We start from the raw sequence: 23,838 nt of genomic DNA, 5'->3' as shown, positions 1-23,838 counted from the left end.
CATGGCGCTCGCCAAAAGCACCCTTTTTGGGCTCATATGCTTTCTACTTGTCTCAAGCCATGGTATTAAATCTTTATTATCTTGTTATTTTATGTATGTATGTTAATATATCTACGTTCTTTGAAATTGGAATTACGATTCATAATGTGCATTATTATAAACTACTTCGTATTAATAATAGAGAATTGCACCATCAACATCCGCATTAGTGTAACACTACCATTCGTGAGTGTCATTATAAGTTTTTAATCAAGTAACTTACTAGCAATTAAAATACATGTAGCAAAGTTTTAGATGTTTGAGTAACTACAAACGTACGAAAATACGTATGAAACTGCCATTATTGTTTTTAATGAAATAAATAAATAGATGCTTTACTTTCATTATTATACGAGGAACATTTAAATATTTTGTTAAAATTTTACGACACTTTACACCTATATTTATGTTGGTGTCAATTTCTATAAAAATTATAACACAAGTGAATTTGAAAGATTACAACACCACAATTCTTTGGGAAAATGACTTCCAAGAATTTCACGCGGCTAGCCAAATTAACCCTATTTGGGCTCATATACTTCCTATTTGTCTCAATCAATGGTATGGTATTGCATCTTTTTTAGTTAATATATTCATCCCATTCAATTCTTGTGCACTCTTTCATTCTACTATGTGTTTTGTTAACCTTAAAATTCGAGTTAATTAAGGGTTCATCTTTGAATTTAGTTTGAGGCCAATAAAAAAATAATTTGATACTTCTTTTATTTCAAATTATTATCAATATAATTGAATTTTTGCACTATTTTCGGTGTTTATTTAGACTAAAAGTTGATAACTTGCTAATATGATGAGTAACGTAACCACAAAACTGAACTCAAACGTGTATGTATACCAATTAAACCAAAAAAATAAGTCGGTAACTAAAACAAGTCCTTAATTATGTTTATTTCACTAGTGTGTCGATATTGTTGACTATAGAGTGTGATTTATTAATACCTTCATTGTTTAAATGTTTAATAGTTGTATTCATACAAATATTTTTTTTTTTTTTTTTTTTTTTTTTTTTTTTTTTTTTTGTTTTGAAATTCTTGGGAGCACTTTAATTTGATAACAAAACATATTACTAATTTCATAAGTAACGTAACCAGTTGGTACGTATGCAGGTGAAGCCAAAGCATTGAAAGATTTTGAAGTGTGTCTTAAAGGGACTAAAGGATGTGTAGATGATGCACCATGTGCCAAGAAATGCGACGAAAGTTTAGCCATTACTGGCCCAGGTCAATGTCAAAATTCGACAACTAGTTGTTGTTGCAACGTGTCATCATTATTTGATCATAATATACCTATTCCTAAGCCTCGTCCATGCATCAATGATGCAACTTGTGATGAGCGTTGTAAGAAAATTTTCTCATCCCCATCAACCGGAAAATGTAATCCCAACGAAGGTGGACTGACTTGTTGGTGTGATGTCCAACACCAACACTAAGCTATCTAAATGTACTGTTGATCAATCAATCAATCAATCAAAGCCTTAATCCCAAAAGTGGGGTCGGCTAACATGAACCAAATTTGATTATTCCGTGTAGTCATCAACATAAATCTTTCTCCTCCATCCCTTACGATCCAAAACTTCATCCTCACGTAAATCCATGCACTTCATATCCTTCCTCACTCCTTCCAACCAAGTCATCTTTGGTCTCCCTCTTCCTCGTTTAATCCCTCCATGGTCCCACTCTTCCACTCTTCGCACCGGTGCACCCTCGGGTCTCCGTCTTACATGTACTGTTTAATCCTTCCAACCAAGTCATCTTTGGTCTCCCTCTTCCTCGTTTAATCCCTCCATGCACTTCATATCTAAATGTACTGTTGATGAAATGATTTAATAAAATAAGTTCCTCCAAGTCAAAGATCCTTTGCAATCGCGGACTTTACAACCCCTCTGATCGTATTCGTAGGTTATGAAGTGAACATGATTTCTTTTGAGAGGTTGGAATAATATGCAAGGATGAAGAGAAATGAAAGAAGCAGGGGAGTTTATTTATAGGCAAGGATGACATCTACGTATAACGTATTTGCATGGCTAATATATCAGTTTCAACCTCCATAAAGCTACTTACATGTATAAATATATGCACCATACCCTACTTTTGTTGATTGCTATTTAAACAACATACTTAGCGTACAACTTTATAGTTACTGCCTTTGTTACTTTATAGTTAATTGCTTTTATCATTGATTCCATAATCATGATATCATCAAGTTATAATTAGCCAAACTATCCCAAAAGGAATACAATTATCTAGTTTCAGTCGTTAAGCATACACACCCTATGAATGTAGGAATTTTCAGTTTTTTTCATGAGATGTACGATGAAATACAGCTTTTAACTTCTAAGACACTACAATTTTCCGAATTATCTTTAGACATTATCAATTTGTCATATCTTATATTCTTATGTGCCTTATTACCTACTTTGAAGATTGATGTGAGCTTCCATGATTCTGAATTATGCACTATAATGCTTAAATCTAGGTGGACCTCCTCACATTAACGCATTTAATTACTCACATGCTCTGTGTACATGAGAATGCGAGAATAGATATCCAATGTACATAAACAATTTTGTTTTTTAACAAAAGTATAATATTTTATTTATCTTTAAAACTCGACTTGACCAAAATCAACAAATTATTCATCAACAATAGATATATACAGTTTGCACCAAAAAAAAAAAAAAAAAATACAAATAGAAAGAGAAGATAGGCAAAGACCCAAAATCAACAAAATTGTTCATAACTAATAGTATAACTTTTTATTATTGGATACAAAATTAGTTTGAATCATCCTCATTCCATATTATTGGATTCATCAACTCGCATTAATTTGAATTGAAGTTAAGCACCTCAAATTATAAACTTTTTTTTTGTTTAAACAACTAAGTTAAACTTTATCGATTTAGGTGTGTTCGACAATAGCTTTTAGCGGTTTAACTAGCTCAAACTTTATTTTACTAAAATTATTACAGTTAATACATATACTCCATTTTTCCGAACTAGGTTTGTGTTCTAACATATTGTATGAACTTATGAATTATACTATCATGGAGCAACACATTTTTAAACCATTGATTTTAAACCATTGATTAACACATGATTATTAAATCAAATCTCGTTCACGTCATTAGCTCATCGCTATTGCCTATCTATACGGATTATGTCGGTCTAAAACTCCAAGCCAAAACACATAACAAAATGCAAAAGTGTTGGTAATGTGACAGAGGTTGGAGGGAAGTAAGAATAATACTTCATTTCATTCAGAAATGCTTGCTTGATTCTTAGTCTAACCGCCAACTTCTACTTTTCAATCTTCTTCTTCTCCATTTTTTCTCTCCTCCATTTTCCTCAAGATTATGCAGCAACAGTAACAGTAGCAGTAGCAGCACCAGTAATCGAGAAAATGCAGCGGCGGCGCTTTTTCTCTCTCCTCCCTCGCCCACCCCTCCGACCTCCGCCGTTAACTCCGCCGCATTCTCTCTCTCTAATCTTTTGTTGTTGCGACGATTCCAATTCTTCGTCAACTCCTGCCAAATCGGGTGTTGAACAAGGGTTTCGAAGAATTACTAATACTAATATTTCTACCACATTTTTACAAGGGTTTTTGTTGTCTAATCCCTCCTCCAAAAGGGTTTCCCCCTTTTCCCTAATTCCTATTGATTTTAGTCATCATCACCTTTCTTTTCATCGAAGTAATTGTTTCTTCCCCTTTTGTTTTCTTTTTCATTCTATTTTTTGTTTGAAATGTATTTTAATGTTTAATTCTGAATTATTGGGTTGTTTTGTTATTAATTTTTTTCCAATTTGTCTTTTTATTGGGGTGCAGATTTTTTTACTAGAGCTAAAGAAGTTAAAAGGATTGAAGTAACTGATCAACACAGGTAATTTAATTTAATTTTATTAATTTTCTTATTTATATGTTTTTTCTTGAATTAATTTGTAATATTGGCTCATGAGCTGTTGATTACATTATCTGTTTTTGGTGTTAGTATAGTGGGTTTATTAATATATTATTTACATATGATTTTAGAAAAAGCTGGAGCCTTTTTTTTATACTCACTACTAATATTGTAACAATAATGTATCTTCATATTTAATCCATTTGGTTGTGGTTATTTTTTTTTTAATTTCTCGCCATCAATTAATTGGAAAACCGTTACACTATTTATAAGCTGGATTTGTTCATTGATTTACTTGAATAGATTCTATAAAGGTTGATATTTGATGCAAACTAAGAGTGTATATTGTACCAAACTTAATCATGTATTTGGGTGATTACAGTGATAGGTTCCTTGATCGTGTCTATTGTGTTCGGTTCTTGGAATAAATTGATGCTCTAGTAGGGTTTTTGTGTCATACTAGCTATGTGCAGATATGCCCTTAGCTGTGGACGATAAAGTTGATAATGAAATCGGCTTACATGTGCTTACTGCTTAGTGGTGCTGCAAGTAATAGGCTATGGTGAGGCATAAGATATAATTAATGATGTGCTTAACAATTTGTACAATATTATATGCATTCATTCACTATATTGCTCATGATAGCTTGTGACGTGGAGATACTTTGATATCATATGTTATTGAATGTCTTCATTTTGTTGCTTCTTGTCTTCAATTATTGATTACCTTTCTGTTATTTCTTTAGTCAGCGAGCTGTCACAACTGCATTATGGTGCAATTTTCTTGTATTTTCTCTCAAATTTGGGGTCTGGATGACGACTTCTAGCCATGTTATGCTGGCTGAAGTTATACACTCTGTTGCGGATTTTGCAAATCAGGTAATCATGTTACTCTTTTTTTTCCCCATAATCTCCTGTGAATGATGTTTATTGAAATTATTGGTGCATTGCCATTGAGATTGACTCTATCCATCAATTATTGCATGCAGAGAGACTAATTCATCTTCACATTGTAGGCGCTTCTTGCATATGGGTTGAGTAGTTCAAGGCGTGGTCCAGACGCTCTTCATCCGTAAGATTTTCATAGAAAGTGACTCCATTGATTTTGTGCTTCATTATATTCCATAGAAACTCACTGATTTTGCAGTTTAATAGACAAGTGTCAGCTACTGGGAGGAAAAAATTTCAAGCACTGATGCTTTCATTTTAATTTATGTTGGATTTTCTTAGATGACATAATCAAAATAGGCTGTGTTAATATTAATTGGATATATAAAAAAAGTGTTAGAAACTTAGAATAATATGAAAAATAAAAATTGTGTTAGTGGTTGATGGGCACATACCTGATAGGCTGATATGTGTTCCATTGCTTTTGTGTGCATAGCTACGGTTACTCAAAGGAGAGATTTGTCTGGTCCTTGATATCTGCTGTTGGCATATTCTGCCTTGGCTCGGGTGCAACAATAATTCATGGATTTCAACACTTGTGGGATTCACAGGTATTACAAATTATTAATAAATATCACTGCATTATGATGATTTGTCTACAACTACTCTAAATTCTGTTTTGATAATCTTTCCAGCCCCCAGAACACATTAAATATGCAGCCCTTGTTATAGGTGGCTCCTTTATTATTGAAGGTACATTCATTTTCAATTAAGATATCTGGTCATTACTTGATTGCTTGTTTGATTTGTTTTTCTAACACATCAGCAGTTGTTCAGGTGCTTCTTTGGTTGTTGCAATACATGCTGTAAGGAAAGGGGCAGCTGCTGAGGGAATGAAGCTTAGAGACTACATTTGGCGTGGACATGATCCAACTTCTGTTGCAGTCATGACAGAGGTAAGTCTTTGTTACTGTTGCATTATAGACAAAAATTTAGATACATGTGCACTAAATGTATTATGGTTAAAATGTAATACTTTTTTGATTTAATATATATCTATTACTCCATATATCTATGCTTCCTAGGCTTCTAAGTTAGCTAGATGTTAGGTTGTTAATGAATTGTCCATTTGATTTAGAATGTGTCTTGTTTTGGTTTCTGGCACTTTTCTCAATACTTGGGGATAGTATTATTAAATATTTAGAGTAAAACCTAACAAATAGAATTGGTGGATGATGAAATTTGATTTGCTGAAAAGGCTCGTGGCTTGGGAAAATTTTATTTTACTTCCCTAAATGCCTTCCCTCTCTCATATAGACTTGAGATTAATTCTTTCTTTTGTTATGTTCATAGATATGGGACTCTTGTCTTATTTCTCATTGTATGGGGGGTTGCATCTTATCTGACTTTGTTTCCTGTTATTGATGACAAACTGTATTCTTAATTGAGCATATTGGAATTTGATTTCAAAAGGGTTTTTGCTACCTCTGTAGTCTGCTGATACGGTACCTGATCTGCTATCATAATATGCTTTCCGTAAATTAATTGGTTGCATTTGCCTATATACCACACTATTAATCGTTCTGCTTAAGCCCTGGAGTTTTATTTTTCCTCATGCTCACCGCTCACGCACTCATGTGAATCACTTGTAACACACTCTTATCCACTCACTCTCACTCATGGTACATGCTTTATGTCTTCAAGCACTTTATAGGCTTCACTGACTTATTTTCTCTTTTGTATTTGGGACTGCAATTTATTCCTATTGTCTGTCTTTCTTGCCTGAAGAGGGCTTTCTGTGGTGGGCTGTGTTGTCTGATCTACCCCTCACTGTGTCCCTTATTCATTAACTTTGTGTTTGCAGGATGGTGCTGCCGTAACTGGCCTAGCTATTGCAGGTGCTTCCCTAATGGCTGTGAATGCCACTGGGAATCCAATTTATGACCCCATTGGTTCAATAGTTGTTGGTAATTTGCTTGGAATGGTGAGTAAAACCTCTCATCAAAATTCTAGATGTGGCTTTGCTTAAAGTGCTTAAAGTCATTGATGTTTTGTTTCTTCTGGTGTGGTATGGTATTATTATCATTTTTTATGTATGTAGCCCTAGCCCTTAGGAGCAACATTAAACTTCCTATAATGCTCTTTCTGTTTTTCTAATTGTTCCACTTTGGCTTTCTCGTTTGCCTATGCACAACATCAACAATCAATATTAATTATCAATAATGAAAAATTATTAAAACTTGATCTATTGAAAATTTTCTATAGACCAATCTAAATATACTTTACATAATAACATTTGTTACGGAGTAATACTACCTCCATTCCTTTTTGATGGTTGCTGATATTGTAATTACACATCTTTAGGTAGTTAGGTGAACCACATAAATATTCAAGCTTTTCAAAGCATAAAAATAAAGCTTAAAACACTATATCTTTCCTATGTGACACTGCCATACTCAACAACTGACAGAAAAGTGTGAAAGAGCCAATTGATCTCAATTTACAAGTGTGAAAGAGTGGGTCCTGTAGACCACATAATTTAAGCAGGAAACAGCACCACGAGCCTGAGCCACAGAGAAGCTATATATTTTATACAACTTCCCGCATGGGAACCGGAGCAGATACCCAATCTTGAAAGGTCTTATCATTCATCTCCAACCAAGTTAATTACAACGTTAAAAAAGAAAGCAGTAACATTTCTTTCCTATTCAACTCGCAAAACTCAAATGATGAACTTGAAAACCATTTTATTTATACATAGCAGTTTTTTGGCGTATTTAGGTTGACATGAGTCAAGGACACTCCAACTCATACTCGTATACAACTATTAACTATCTCGTATTGGAAAGAAAAACGTGGTAGAAAAAAGTTCATACTGAGCATCTGCAACAGTGTCTTTAAGTCATCACAGTGTATTGTATTCCACAAGAGGCACCAAAAAGATTAGGGAGAAGTCTTTCATTGTTGGAATTGGAAGCTCTTTCTTTCTAATGTTTGCATATTAGACTTTAGTTAATCGATGGAATGGAGTGTAGTCCTTGGAAAACAGCCTCTCTAAATCAATGACTACTAGGGGTTATATTGTGTACATGAGAACCTCCCAACCTTGCCTGTGGCAGGAGTAATACTGCGCTCTAAATGATGTTTAATGGAGTTGAAATCAAAATTTAAGGAAAGGAGAAAACTATAGAACTCATCTGATAACAGATGTTCTTATTAAATTATTGTTTTGAAGTAGTTAATGTAGCAACTTGTGGCTTATGAATACTAGAGTTTGTTTCTTTCCTTCATAATTCATGGGTATTTGTTTGTGGAATAATCGCAGGTTGCCATTTTCTTGATCCAAAGGAATCGTCATGCTTTGATTGGAAGGGCGATTGATGACCAGGATATGCAAAAGGTCTTGGAGTTTTTGAAAAATGACCCGGTATGTCTTCTTTGGGTGCCACACTTTCATTTGAATCACTGCTTAACTTAATCAGTTACACTATGATTATACGGCATCTCCTTTCTCACTGTTTTCCTTTTAATCTTTGAAAGGTTGTAGATGCAATTTATGACTGCAAAAGTGAGGTGATTGGACCTGGGTTCTTCAGATTTAAGGCAGAAATTGGTAAATCTTTTCACTTTCCTTTCTTTAATTTTTACAGTTATGCTGCATGATATGTGAATTGTAGTGGATACCATGCTCAATTGCTCACCAGGAACGGCAGTGGATACTTCATTATTTTCTTTCCTTCTCTCTTTTTGAGGGATGAAGGCAGTTATTTTTTATTGCCTTGTCAATTTTGCTACCTTTGTGGTTCATTACATGAACGTACTCTAGTCAGGTGTCGATCAGCCAATATAGTTTTTAATGTGTTTTGGACAACGAATGGGTTCAGGCAGTTATCATAACCATGAATATTTTGTCCAGCACTTGCTGCAAATATCTCCAATGCATGCAAAATGAGGAGCTGTAATGTTCTAATTAAGCATATGATGCTTTATCAATTATGTGCTCAAGGATTCATGTTAAAATTATTTTATTTACATGATTAATCTTTTAAATACCCCTTAATGTTTCATACGTGACTAAATTTAGCTGTACCAAAGTGAATTAAGCCTGAAAGGTGTCCATGCAACAGATTTCAATGGTGTCGTGCTGGTGCAAAATTACATTAATCGTGCTGGGCGTGAACCATGGGCTAGACAGGTAATTTTCTATAAGCCTATCATCCATTTTTTATACTTTTTTTTTTTCTGTTTATTATTACTAGATTATTTCTCCTAGTATGTTCACTTTTTGTACATGACCTGATAAACTCGGTTATAGGTGTTGGATATGTGTACATATCTAACTTGGCAAGACTTGAATTTTTGAATTATGGGTATGGTTTTGGAATGAGGATAAGAGATTCTAACTTCTTGAATACAGCCTCTAACAATAATAATCCATATCTAATATCAAAACATGAAACTAAAATCATTAGAATATCAAGGGCCCTAAAATCCAAAGCCCAATAAGTTACTAAACTTGGACTCAACTCAAAAACGTTTTAGATCCACGCATTTATGTACCATTTTAATCTAGGACCTCTACGTTGATCCTCGAATGGCAAATCTATTCCTGTATGTTGATTGCACTCTCCTAAAGCCTCTCTTCTTGGCCCCTTCGTTTGTCTTACCTATGGATTTAAGTCACATGATTTGTTCAGTTGTAAGATCAATTGTCAGGTATGAATTCCATACCCTTGTCCTTGCTGTATTGTACTGACAGTTGTGGTACCAAAAATGCCAAGTCAAAGTAACATAGTTTGTGTACAGTGTTTGCTAATTGAAGTGAAACAATTGTATTTACTACCCTTGTTTTTGTGGGGGAAAACTCCTTGATACTTAGTTGAGAGCTTCTTACTGTGTGCAGTTCCGGGATGCTGCAAATGGAGAAGATGACACTGAATTGCTCAAGGTTATGTCGAACTATGGTATGTAATTGTGGACTAAGTCTTCCTGAAATGAGCATGTGCAGTCATAGAGATAACATGCATGTCTTAAAGGGTAAATTTATGTATAACTATTTCATCACTTAGAGAAGCTTAATTATTGTAAATGACAGGTGAGGAAGTCGTGACTGCTCTTGGAAGTGAAGTAGATAGGCTGGAATCAGAGATCCAGAAGCTTGTTCCAGGAATTCGGCATGTTGACATCGAGGCTCATAACCCTATCATCCCACCTTCTTCTTGATATATTCAGTACTTTCATCTAAATGATTATTTAGTTTTGGTCACTCTGTCTGATTTGTAATTACCCAGAATTTTGTGAAAGTCTTAACTTGTGTACATAATGCACCGGAGATATGTGGATTGATTGTTTTAAAAGTAGTTTGTTTGATAATTCACACTGGTTAATACTCGTGGCTGTGGCCATGAATGAAGAGCAATAGGAAGAATACAAGCTCAATTTTGTGGTCCTGTGATTCAATGAAAGTCTGGAAATGTTATGGAAATTACAAGTTTGATTGGAGAATTTTATGCCGAAAGGCGCCATTTTCTGTCATTGTCATCCTTTTGTTCTCCGTAGAACTGTCTGAGCTAAATCTAAAGTCTTTAATAGATGCTTTTAGGTCTGCTCACATTATGACTTTAGTAAGAATTTTAGATGGTCTACTCTAGCCTTTAATTTTCTTTTTAAACTGCCGCAACTAGGAATCCTGTTTACACACACCCTCTAAGACGGTGGATTGTAGTGAATCTGATGACAAGCATACAGCAATGAAGTTCAATCATTCTCTATATTCTAACTTGGAAAGTTTGAAGGACAATAATGTAAGTTAGGTGTGAGCAGACTTCAGTCTGGTCATGGAATATATGGTCAATAGATAAGAGCTTGTGACTTTTGAGTGTTATATGAGTAGGCCAGCCACTCAGTGACTCACTAGTCTAGTACTCAATCTCCTCTCTATAATTCAGTTCAATTCGATTCAATTAAATTCAAGTTACGATCTTAATCTATGGAAAAAATTAATGAGCATCTTAATGTATCGTGCACTCAAAAAAGTTTTGGTAGTACATTAAAAGCTTTTCATAGAAGTTGTGAAAAATGTAAGGTGTATATGATTTCAATCCAAATCATCCAATCTTATACGGAGTACTTCTTTTCATAATATTCTTAAAATATTTCGTTTTATCCGCTTTTTAATGCAGCTAACCTTTTAAGATACGAAAGTATTTACTTTATTTCATATTTTACCAACCCCTTTAACCTTTATTCTCTCTTATCCCACTTTCTCCCTCCATCACCATAATGAAAAGAACATTAAAAAACGGAGGTATTCATCTTAACTTTTCTAATCGTGCGTACACGGGTTCTAGTACTGTACTGTACTGTACTGTAACTTTAGAGGCGGGAAATTAAGAAATTTCTGCGAAACTTCACACGAAAATAGACTCTACTTAACTTCAAAAACTGTTTTCCCCACTGTCTGTACTCTGAAGTGTAGCAAATCATACATCAATTTTCATCGCATTCAACACCCCTAACTCCACAACTAATATCAGTCCAACACTAAATCAAAAAAATCATCAAAGAAATGTTCTTTCAGAAAGAAACACAGAAGAAAAACCGGAGAGATTGGCGGCATAATTTTTGCTGTGTTTGCGGTAAGTTTCTTTAACAAAATACCCACTAATAAATTTTAAATTTTGAATACAATGAATCTAAATTCAGCGTTTTTAATTAAGTAAAACTGTTACTATTAATAGAATTAATTACATTTAATATGCAATTTAATACGTGTGTTATTTCTCCTGTATTTTCTCTCCTTCAGCCATTTTACACGTTTCTCTTATCTGGGATTTTTTTTGTTTTTTTTTCGAATGATCCGGTTTTATTGTTGGTTAATATTCATCCAATATTTATTTTGGGATTTTTTTCCAATTTTTATTATTTTTTTTTTTCGGGGTTTGTATTTTTGTTTGGTTGTTTTTGGGTTGAGTAGGGGGTGGTGGCACTGGCTCTGAACTAATTTGTTTACCCCCAAAAAATTATAGGACGGGTGCCATCTCTCCTTGAGAAGGCTCCTTAATTTTTTTTTGGGGTTTTTTATGATTTTATTTTGTGTAGTGACAAATAAAGAAATAGTTTGAGGAAAAACAAGGGCTATTTATCATGGCGGGTGGCCTCGAGCCAACCGATAACAAGGAGATGTTACCACCTGGAACGGTTGATGTTGAGGCCGGTGTTGCTTATGACAATGAACACGAATACGAGGCGGTTGAGAAGGAGGTGGATGAGGACGAGGAGGAGTATTTTGATGACCCTTTTGATATTGCCAATACTAAGAATGCACCACCTGAATCTCTTAGGCGTTGGAGGGTAATATTTTATTTGATGTTTTTTAGAAAAAAAAATGTTTATATGTTACCCTTGTTACATGTAACATGATCTTGTTTGTTATTGTGTTTGTTATTGTGTGTTTGAGTTTAATGCAATTTAAATGGATTAAATGTAGAGTTAGATGATTGGATTGTATTAACTAGGAGAGGATGCCCATGTGATTTGGTTCATTGTGGGGTTCAATCAATTTTGTGGTGATTGTGATGGTTATATGAAATTATGAATTAAGGAAGTTAGTGTTGAAGGGTGTACAAGACTCCAACAAACAAGTTGTATCCAAAAAAAAAAAAGACTCCAACAAACAAGACAATGATTGATGACAAGGATGATTATTTTAGAATTATTGCAGTAGTATTTAGAAAATGTTGTTTCTTTGAAGACGATCATTGTAGCCAAGCAACCATAACCACAAGATTCGCCTATTGTTTTCAAGAGACAACCATACGAGGCTGGATGGGTGCCTATTTGGTATGGGAGGGCCAATCTATACCTTTAGGAAGAAGAAGAAGAAGAAGAAAAAAAGTGAGAACAGGGGGAAAAAGAAGGCATGTGGCCATAAAATAGAGGAGACTGAAAAATGTCAAGAAACAAAATAAAGTATTATCATTGGAGGTTTTTCAGGCACTGTGGGAGGATTTTACTTATACTACTAGACCTTCACGGTTACTATTTACTATGAAGTTTTTAAGTGGTATCTTGCACATACATCGAATTAACTGGACAAAAATACCAACAAATAAAAAAAAAGTTGGCATTTTTAACCAAAATGAATGAATGATGAAATACATATCCAGCAGGGAGTGGTACTTCCTCTCAATTACTGTACACAGAAATTTGCTGGGTGCCTTAAGAGGTTTAAATGTATTATTTACCCCTAACATATCAAATATGCAGAGAAGTTGCTTTTATGAAAAGGTACCTAGGTTGCCATGAAGATGATACATTTTGAACAAAGATTTAAGAAATTTGGGGTTTTTTCATGTGATGAGAGTTGTACATATTGGCTTTGCATATACTATCAACATATATATGATGCTTTGCAATCGTAGAGGGAGAAATTTCAGGTGTTGCAGTTGATGCATGGATCATGAAAAGATACATCTGGTTATTAGTGGTAGAAACAGACTGATAAAAGGTTCTTCCTTGACTCCTGTTTCCGCAGCAATATTATTTTTGGGTTGGAGAAGTGGAATTTGCGCTAGAGGATGGCAGTATATAACACAAAATTCTGCAAACAAGTTACAATTGGATTTAGTAAAGGCATTGTGTTATTGGACTTGTTTCTAGTGAGAAGTATCAATTTTGTAGATGGAAGTGTAATGTGGTCTACTGGAACATGAGAACTGAAATTGAGTAAACATACTTAACTTGGATGTTGATTTCTCAAAGTGAATTGCTGATTTTTGGGGTCATATAACAAATGCCGTTGCAAATAATCTTTCTACTTTATGAAAAGAAAATTCCCTTGCATCAAGATGACTTTGTTTATTTCTTACAAAAAGTTCATTATCTTTTAAATACCTGAAGAGCTTTTTGACTAGTGAGCCGTCGATTTGGTTTAAGCTAAAGAGTGCATTCTTCTTTTACACATATATTCTCTAGATTTCAAGATTTTCAGTTTCGCTTTGCATTCATCACTCGGACTTTCTAATGTTCTTCTAGTGATGATTATATTTCCTCGGTATGCTTTCCTTTAAGAGGTGAGACAGGAATTTTATTTTGGCATGACATTAATATAGTAATGGTAATGTTTAAAGGCTTGAGAGAAGTTCAAGTTGAAGCAACATATGTAGTGTAATGGAGATTTTCCACCAATGTTTTCCAAGAGCTTTGGGGATAATGTCAACCATGTTGGCAATGGCTACTGGATTATATTACTTTGAATGAACATATTTAAGTAACCATGTTGTTATCCTTGACACAAACTTCTTTTTGTTGTGTTTCTGCCTTGTGTTATGGTGTCACAGTAGTTTATGAGGGTGCTTGGAACTTCATGTTTCTGATACATTTCCCTAATTGCAGCAAGCAGCACTTGTGCTAAATGCCTCCCGTCGATTTCGCTACACCTTGGATCTAAAGAAGGATGAAGAGAAAGAGCAAAGGAGAAGAATGATAAGAGCCCATGCACAAGTTGTGAGAGTAAGTATTACCAGACTTTTTTCCGAGATTGATGTACTTGTTTTATTTTTGTTGTTTTAATGTGATATATTTTTCATTTTTGTTGTTTCTTCTGGTGGTTCATTAGGCAGCAATGCTTTTCAAATTGGCTGGGCAACGAGATATTGGTAATCCCTAGATCCTGTGCTACACAGCCTACTCTTACATTTTGATTCCTGTGACAGTTGCTTATTATGTTCTTTCCATGATATGTATTTAGTGCTAGACCCTTCATTGTCACCTCCAACATCAACTGGTGATTATGGAATTAGACTTGAACAACTTTCTACAATGGTCAGGGATAATAAACTTTCAGCTCTGGACGATTATGGAGGAGTAAGTAATATTATCTTCTTCTACCCTTAATGAAATTATAATTTTCTACTGACTTTACAACCTGTGACTTTCAGGTTAAAGGGCTAGAAGATAAGCTTAGTACAAACTTAGAAACAGGAGTCTCAGGGGAGGTGGATGATATTGTAAAGCGAAAGAACTCATTTGGTTCAAATACATACCCTACCAAAAAGGGAAAGGGCTTCTGGGTAATCAGTTTGTCTACTTTTTATGTAAACAGTTACAAAGCATTTTTCATTTTTTTCCGAAATTATTCTGATTAGTTAAAATCCTTGTTTTGCAGTCTTTTCTGTGGGAATCTTGGCAAGATTTGACCCTTATTATCTTAATCATAGCTGCAGTTGTATCACTAGCATTAGGGATTAAAACTGAGGTGAGCTTGTATTTCTGGATTTCTGAAAGTCTTTGAACACAAATAGCTCTCTTGGATCTGTTTCTTGTACAAAAGTATCCTACTTCTGTTTCTCTTGGGAATTATGTGTTATTGGCCTTCGGACAGTCATTGACTTATTAAGTAATCTATTGCTTTCCCCTTGTATTAATCTCCTCTCCAAGGCTGAAATTTTGACTCTAGTTTCTAAATGCAGGGTCTTAAGGAAGGATGGTATGATGGAGGAAGCATTGTTTTTGCAGTGTTGCTAGTCATATTTGTTACTGGTATGAATTTTTCCACTAAACCTTTTTATTTTTGTTGTATACTGGTAGATGAGATGTAATGGCACAGAGGGAGTGGAGCTGGGTTTGAGATGTCATGGCTTTGATTTAGTGTTGTTGATGTTGAAGCTTACTCTGCAATCAACTCATTCTTGTTAAAAAAAGCACCTAACTGTTGTTGGGTGCAAAAAAGTTGACAATGTTCCAAAACGAAGGTTTTAGATTAAAATAACTGGTTAGGTATGAAACTTTAATTTCTGCTCTTAGATCAATCTTGAAATTCTTTTGGTGTAATAACTAGTTTAATCTTTGGAATGCAAGTCGGGGGTTGGGGGGGGGGGGGGAGATGAATATGGATACTGAGTTTCTGACATCTTTTTAGATATGCCTGTGCATATCATTGGTTCCAGGCTTGCTTGTTTAGTTCATTAATGTACATTTTGTTTAGTCATTGCCTGCACAGTTCCAATTTATATGTCGTAAACTTGAAATTATTATCTCTCCTGCTTCAAATATATGATATGAGTAACTGCTTTTATTCATTCAACTTAATTTGATTTATGAACAGCCATCAGTGATTATCGACAATCTCTTCAGTTTAAAAATTTAAACGCAGAGAAAAGGAATATTCAGCTAGAGGTGTGTGATTCTGTAACAAAACATACAGCACACTTTATATGTCTTACTTATTCCTTATACAAATTTATTGGGTTTATAATATTTTTGCACCTATCTAATCGCACAATGTTGTCAATGCAGGTGATTAGAGGTGGCAGAAGGGAAAAGATCTCTATATTTGACATTGTTGTTGGTGATGTTGTGCCTCTTAAAATTGGAGACCAGGTGCACATAGTTACTTTGTCTGTTCACTTGCTGAATTTAGCATAACTTGAGAATACTAACTTTAACTTCTTATTTTGTGAACCCTGGTCCCTGCTGATGGAGTCTTCATATCTGGTCACTCCTTGGCGATTGATGAATCCAGCATGACTGGAGAAAGCAAGATTGTAAGCCGGTTAGACCACTTTAAAATTATTTTGGTATTGCTAATTTGATATTTTTCAAGATGTAGCCTCTTTTCACAGGTTCATAAGGACAAAAAGTCACCCTTTCTTTTAGCCGGTTGTAAAGTGGCAGATGGCTTTGGACATATGCTGGTATGAGCTTTTTTTTGTATTCATTAATAGTTATCAATTGAGTCTTAATATTGGGTAATTTATATTCTATGATGTATTGCATTGGTTTGAGCATTAGCTACTTTTACTGGTATTAGATTACTGGTGTTGGAATTAATACTGAGTGGGGATTGCTGATGGCAAGTATCTCGGAAGACACTGGTGAAGAAACCCCTTTGCAGGTTTTTTTTTTTTTCCTTTCCCTTTGCCTCTAGTTTGTTTTCAGAAGAGTTGGGCTTTTAATAACACATATGTTAATTAGGTGCGATTAAATGGGGTGGCAACTTTTATAGGCATAGTCGGGCTTTCTGTTGCTGTAGCTGTCCTGGCCATTCTGGTGCTACGGTAAGTATTATATGCACCAGTTTACTGATTAGTGGAACATCGTCCAGTGGGAGTTGTAACTTTAAGGATATTCTTGCAGATATTTTACTGGCCACACCAAGGATCCGGATGGTAAAGTGCAATTTGTTGGGGGTAAAACAAGCTTTAGTGAAGCAGTTGATGGAGTGATTGAGATTTTCACCATTGCGGTAAGATTATTTCTTCTGATGTTCACCTAATATAGTGGTTCATGTTTTTGACCATCGCACATTTCAGGTCACGATTGTGGTTGTTGCAGTGCCTGAAGGACTCCCCTTAGCTGTTACTTTAACGTAAGAGTGTTGTTTTTCTATTTCCCATCTTGGTTATTTTTGGGTTTTTTTGGTGTCTCATTATTTACTTTTGTTATCTTTCCTGACAGCCTAGCTTATTCAATGCGCAAAATGATGGCAGATAAAGCCCTAGTATGTTTTTTTTGCTTTCCTTTTTATGCATCTGTAATTTGGGAATGTACTTGTAATGTGCATCCCAGAAATTTGCTTAAACGTGGAAATAGAATCCCACTTTCAGTTCATGCTGTTTAGTTTACTCGTTAAGACACTATATGTGTTGTATGTATCTGCATGATATCGGATTGATATGTATTGATATCTGTATTATGTTAAAAACTTGAATCTTAACAATTCACTGCTTTGATATTTGAAAAGGTTTTGTTGATCGTGCTACTTGACTACCAATTAATAGAGCATAACTTGCAGGATGCACACTTAGTCATTATTTTCTATAAGGATTTTTTAAGCTATAGTTTATAATTTATCTGTTCTAAGCCTCACGGTTATTCTAAATTTCATTGTGAAATATTGATAACCTAATGTATGTGTAGAAGTCTTGAGTAGCAATTTTGGTTTATTGTCATGTCAATGAGCTTTTCTTGATTTTTCATAGAAGTTTCAGGTTCGTTTGATTGCTGTATAACAATTATATCCTTTTATTTATTTGTTTTTACAGGTGCGAAGGCTTTCAGCTTGTGAAACTATGGGTTCTGCAACTACTATTTGCAGTGATAAAACTGGAACACTTACATTGAATCAGGTGTGTATTGGTTCATATATCTGTAGCTTCATACATAATTATTGGTTTTTACTCTTTACTATTGCAATGGGTTGAGAAGAAGATAACTTTAAGTTCTTTATTAATCAGTGAAGAGGGGAACATGTGGAGAAAGCCTTCTGTAATTGTTTAAATAGTGCGCTGATTTATTTTCTTATAGATGACCGTAGTGGAAGCCTATGCTGGTAAAAAGAAGTTGAATCCACCAAGTGATGCTTCCCAGATGAAGAAGGAGCTTTCAACTCTTGTAATAGAAGGTGTTGCAGTTAATAGCACTGGTAGTGTTTTTGCTCCTAAGGTATGATCTTTTCTCATACTTTTCTTTCTTGTTTTTGACAAGTTCGTATTTAAGTAATGGAATTCTGTTGCTTTAATAAGTGCAACAGAAAGGAATTCACTCATAGGCATACTTTCTATAGTTTTCCCTCTTTCATTTGATATCTAAAATGATATTAGCTTCTATTAATCTCTTCCACAGGAGGGTGGCAATGTAGAAGTTTCTGGATCTCCCACAGAAAAGGCTATTTTGTCATGGGGAGTAGAGGTATATCTTTAATAAATTATATGAATTCAGTAGCTTATTTCCAAAACATGTTTATCCCCTTATAATTTATACTTATCCTGTAAATTTGTCATATATTTAAAGATGGGCATGAAGTTTGATGCTGTGAGATCAGAAGCCATTATTCTCCATGTATGCCCGTTCAATTCAGAGAAAAAGCGTGGTGGAGTTGCATTGCAGCTGGTACTTGCCTCCCTGCATTTCTCTGTTTTAAATTTACTCTATTAGATAGATATGCTGTGTGGTTACTGACCTTACTGTTTTCTAAATTAAACGCTACATATTGCTCTATGTATATAATCCCTCATTTAAGATTCCGAATTATTTACTATTTTATTTGTTATCTGATTACTGTTCTTATGCTGTTTTAAGATTCTAACTTTTAATATTGTCGCAGTCGAACTCTGATGTTCATATTCACTGGAAAGGGGCAGCTGAGATGGTTCTCTCTTCATGCACACAATTTTTTGACGATAATGGCTCTGTGCAACCTATTAAAAATGAAATGGTATTAATTACTCTTATGTAGCTTATTTAGCTGAAGATAAGTCTTCCTTCAAAAATTGTGTTTACAGTTCTCTTGGATTGAGTTGTGTAAAACTGTGTAATTAAATTTTGATGCAAAGTATATAGTCCTCTTTAAAATCAGCTGTTAATAATACTATGCACCTCTGGATACTTACAGTGTAAATTTTTTCTGCAGTCATTTTTTAAAGGAATCATTGATGATATGGCAGCAAAAAGTTTGCGATGTGTCGCCCTTGCCTATAGACCCTATGACAGAAATGATGTTCCAAATACCAATGAGGAGGAGCTAGAACAATGGACCCTACCAGAGGATGACCTGATTTTGGTGGCAATTGTTGGCATAAAGGTATAGATGTGAATGAAGTACTTTGCTGCAGACAAAATTGTATGCTAAGAAAGAATTATTTCTAGAATTGATTTCTTCACTCACAATTGTATGCCTTTGAATAAAGTAGAAAGCTGCAAATAATCTATATAATGCTACCATCTGTTCTTAGAAAGATTGATATAATCTTCGTTTAATATAATTTAACGCTATAATCTGTTTCACATTATTAGACTCTGATCTGATCTGCCTTTATAACACTGAATGTCATACGAAGTATGTTTGATGTAAGATTAAAAGCATTGTGATTGCGTTTAAGTGATGTTAGAATGGAAGCAATAGCTGATCTAATATTTGGAAAGGGAAACACCTGGGAGAAATTTGAATGTAATGTGTATATATTTTCTAAATAAGCAGCTCAAAGTTCTCATAAAGTGTAGAGATGAGGATGTATTTCATTGACTCTATACTAGTTCATGGGTAAAGTTTTCAGTGTCTTTATCAGTTATGCGATTGTTAAAAATCTGATATGATAGTTGAACTGACTGTCACACTGCTGAATGACTGAAGGAGCAAGACTGTGACAGAAGATTTTTTTTTTTTTTTTTTTTCCTGCTATAGGGGAACAGTATTTGTTGGGGGGGGGGGGGGGGGAGTCTGATATCCTTAAGAGGACAGAAACTCTTTCTGGCATTTTATTATGAATCTCAATTGATAGAGCCAGTGATTTCAGAAATTTTAAATTCCAAATTTACTTAATGTTATTGTTAAATTTGCATGTGTAGGATCCTTGTCGGCCTGGTGTTGATGAAGCTGTGAGACTCTGTGCAGCTGCTGGTGTGAAGGTACAATATCTTATGCAATTTTAGTTTGTAAAATATATTTTTGTGAGCTTAAATGAATGATAAAGATAATTATATTGCGAGTGATCAGCAAAATCAATATAGGTGACTTTTCTTAAGAGAGAATATGAGATGGGGAACCTTTTTAATGCATTGTAAAGTTCCGCCAAAGTTGGAGAAACCATCTGTTGATAAATTCTTCTTCAGCAACCCCAACGGGGTAGCTAAAACAGGCAGCAAGATTGGCACCGATGTTATCTACTAAGAAAATAACTAAAAGACTCACTAATACTTTCAGATTCAGCATTTAATTAAATTGAATTTCAACAACAGGTCCGCATGGTAACTGGGGATAACATTCAAACAGCAAAAGCAATTGCTACAGAGTGTGGGATTCTTCCTCCAGGTGCTGATACTGCAGAACCTGTTGTCATTGAAGGGAGAGCATTCCGTGCACTTTCAGAAAAAGAACAAGAGGAAGTTGCCAAAAAAATAACAGTATGTCTGAATGGCATGAACATTTTATCTTATTTATGACTAATCTCTTCCTTCTCAATATAGAACTATATTTTAAGCCTTTTGCTTTCTTGTATACAGGTGATGGGAAGATCATCTCCAAATGACAAACTACTGCTTGTCCGTGCTTTACGCAAGGGAGGTGATGTTGTAGCTGTCACAGGAGATGGCACTAATGATGCCCCTGCTCTTAATGAGGTATTTCCCTGGTCTTCAAGTAGATAGTTCTCTTTGCTTTTATTTCATACACAGACTCTTTTAAGAGGACTTGGGTTTTATTTTTGTAACAAAATATGAGCTTGCTTAAAGGATTCCTTATATTTTATGGGAAAAGATGATGTTTGTTGCTTGCTTTTTTCATTGAAACCCTCTTTGCTGCTTTGATGTCGTATTGGATTGAACATCTTACAAATTCACCAAAGTAAATATTCAGATGTGTAGGACGGTTTCACTCTGTGTGTGTGTGTGTGTGTGTGTGTTTTTTTTTTTTTTTGATGTATTTCTAAGTTGTCCTACAGATCTGATATGTAATTTTTATTATGGCAACTTAGATGGAAAGTTGGAATAATAAAGTCTACGTGATCTCCTTAGTTGAAAGACTGGCATGCCAATTATATAAGTTACAAGTTAAAGTAGGAAAATTATGATTTCATTACTCTTATCATATCAGAACTTATGAGGAGAAATTTATAATTCATTAAATGTTTTACAGTTCTACTCCCAAGTCTTCTGCTGAAAATACATGTCAATTATTATACCACATCAACTATAGAGTACAACTTAATGAAACTGTTCAAAGTAGTTTATTTCAATTGATAGTCATAAATGTTTAATATTGGTGATCCTGCTTACTCATTACTGTGTAAAGTCTTATCAGGAAGGTTGATTTATTTTTTTAGCTTGAAATTGATGTTAGTTCATTTTATATGAGTTGAAGTATCTATTAAGCAAATATTTTTTATGATTTTACTGTTTTAGTCATTTTTAAGCCATTCAGTCTCAAAAGTTCTGCCATGTTTAGTTGAGGTTACCTCGTACTTTAGGCAGATATTGGTCTTTCCATGGGCATTTCCGGTACAGAAGTCGCTAAAGAAAGCTCAGACATCATTATCTTGGACGATAATTTTTCATCAGTTGTAAAGGTAGTGTAACATGTATCACTTAGCTTTTCATGTAGTCTTTCAAGAAAAGAACTTACTGGAAGTCTGGTAGAGTAAGCAACTGAAGATTTATATGAATGCAGGTTGTACGTTGGGGACGTTCTGTGTATGCAAATATTCAAAAGTTTATACAATTCCAGCTTACCGTAAATGTTGCAGCACTTATTATTAATGTTGTCGCTGCTGTTTCCTCGGGCAGTATACCTCTTAATGCTGTGCAGGTAGCGTCTCTTGCTCTCCTTTCTCTTGTACAAATTCCCACTATCTCTATAAAATGTTTTATGCTGTTGATGCAGCTTTTGTGGGTAAATCTCATCATGGATACTTTGGGAGCACTTGCACTAGCCACTGAGCCACCAACTAACCAGCTCATGCGCAGAGCTCCAGTTGGCAGAAGGTTTTATTTTGAATTTAGACTCACAGATTGATTCTTGTATTTTTGTTTTTGATATCCTTTAAAATCCTGCTCTATCGTAAAGTCGACCTATGGTGATTATGACATCCTTTCTATGTTTAGGGAGCCTCTGGTTACAAACGTCATGTGGAGGAATCTAATTGTACAGGTAACTGTCTCTCCATCTTAAGCTCCTAGTAATTTTTTAGAAATGCGTGTGGTACCAAGGTTATCACAACATTGCTTTGGTCTTGCAGGCGCTATATCAAGTTGCTATCCTCCTTGCTTTCAACTTTGGTAGCAGCAATTTTTCTTTGTTAAAAGAAGGCAACCTTGAGCATCAGAATAAGTTGAAGAATACATTGATTTTCAATGCATTTGTTCTGTGTCAAGTAAGCTGTAAACTTCGGATTAGTAGATCTTTCTATTGAGATGTAAACTTGGAGCCTAATTTCCTTTCCATGCTGCAGTTGTTTAATGAGTTCAATGCACGGAAGCCAGATGAATTGAACGTCTTCAAGGGTATAACTAGCAATCACCTGTTCATGGGGATTATCGGAGTTACATTTGTGCTTCAGGTGGATGGTTCTGCTGCTGTTTTTTTCTTAATATTTTTTGTTTTTTGATTTCTGTACCTCCTTGCCATGTCCATCTTAGTTTCACTAGTCCTGATTCCAATTAGCTGCCTTTCACCTTCAACAGATAGTCATCATTGAATTCCTTGGGAAGTTCACAACAACTGTTAGACTGAACTGGAAACTGTGGCTTCTTTCAGTTGCCATCGGCCTGTTCAGGTTGGTATCTTTTTGCTAAGAGCCTAGCTAATTGCTTTAACGGTCTTTTGGCATATAACATAAATCGAAGTGTTCATATTGTTCATACATGACTTAAAGTTTACTCACTTAAAAATTTTAGAACATTTTATCCCATTTTAGTTGCGCGACTAGTGGGGAATAAAAACTTCTTGAAAGGTTGCAGTCATGCAATTAAGCTATGAGGTTCAGAATATCTAATTCTTTTTCTTTACTTTTTTAAGCTGGCCTCTGGCTGTTATTGGAAAGTTCATACCAGTTCCAAAGACTCCCTTGTCCAAAATGTTAAGGAGGCCATTCCAACGATTCAGAACTGCACGTAATGCGTAAAAAATTATGACTATTTTTGAGTAACATACAGAAAGAATCCAGGAGCCAAAGTATGTCAATCTAAGCTTCCACCATCTGCTTTCCTGCAGTGAGCTACGATCCCTCACTATGGAAAGCCAAGTGACATTCTTGCAAGCAATCGTTTTAGGAGGAAGACAAGTATGAGTATAACTCGAACTCCCATTCCTACAAGTCTAGCAACATTTGTGCTGATATTACTGATATTTTCTGTAAAAACAACACTGACAGCTGAACAAAGTGTAAATGCAAATATGGCAGTTAATACTATTTGACTGGTATAGTTTGTTTGTTTTTTTTTGAAATTTTGATTTATAATTCCAGAATTGATGTTATTCTTTTCTTACAAAAGTTTAATTTTGAT

General features: G+C 34.7%; 2 protein-coding genes across 2 annotated transcripts; both read left to right on the top strand.

Annotated features, from left to right (window-relative positions):
- Positions 1-3,249: 3,249 nt before the first annotated feature.
- On the top strand, positions 3,250-10,324 carry LOC145571840 (metal tolerance protein C4-like). The gene is made up of 13 exons (XM_081630875.1): positions 3,250-3,745; positions 3,880-3,934; positions 4,698-4,830; positions 4,968-5,023; positions 5,336-5,450; positions 5,535-5,592; positions 5,677-5,795; positions 6,704-6,823; positions 8,165-8,266; positions 8,380-8,452; positions 8,967-9,034; positions 9,743-9,803; positions 9,935-10,324. The coding sequence occupies exons 1-13, from the start codon at positions 3,457-3,459 to the stop codon at positions 10,060-10,062; spliced, it is 1,377 nt and encodes a 458-aa protein (XP_081487001.1). The 5' UTR covers positions 3,250-3,456; the 3' UTR covers positions 10,063-10,324.
- A 962-nt stretch (positions 10,325-11,286) lies between these two features.
- On the top strand, positions 11,287-23,809 carry LOC145570201 (calcium-transporting ATPase 9, plasma membrane-type-like). Its single transcript, XM_081629229.1, has 34 exons — positions 11,287-11,477; positions 11,868-12,192; positions 14,236-14,352; positions 14,459-14,498; positions 14,591-14,706; positions 14,781-14,912; positions 15,008-15,097; positions 15,312-15,381; positions 15,947-16,017; positions 16,138-16,220; positions 16,307-16,385; positions 16,464-16,535; positions 16,652-16,735; positions 16,816-16,898; positions 16,978-17,086; positions 17,154-17,209; positions 17,299-17,341; positions 17,886-17,969; positions 18,148-18,285; positions 18,466-18,531; positions 18,634-18,732; positions 18,947-19,057; positions 19,253-19,423; positions 20,188-20,247; positions 20,578-20,742; positions 20,842-20,958; positions 21,804-21,902; positions 22,004-22,141; positions 22,217-22,317; positions 22,438-22,483; positions 22,572-22,706; positions 22,785-22,892; positions 23,017-23,108; positions 23,351-23,809. Exons 2-34 carry the CDS (start codon positions 11,986-11,988, stop codon positions 23,454-23,456), a joined length of 3,288 nt encoding a protein of 1,095 aa, XP_081485355.1. The 5' UTR covers positions 11,287-11,477; positions 11,868-11,985; the 3' UTR covers positions 23,457-23,809.
- Positions 23,810-23,838: the final 29 nt, after the last annotated feature.

This window comes from Chenopodium album, chromosome 12 (assembly GCF_948465745.1).
Source record: "Chenopodium album chromosome 12, dcCheAlbu1.1, whole genome shotgun sequence".
Lineage (NCBI taxonomy): Eukaryota > Viridiplantae > Streptophyta > Magnoliopsida > Caryophyllales > Amaranthaceae > Chenopodium > Chenopodium album.
Note: the sequence above shows the minus strand (reverse complement) of the source record. Positions and strands in the feature narration are given on the sequence as shown.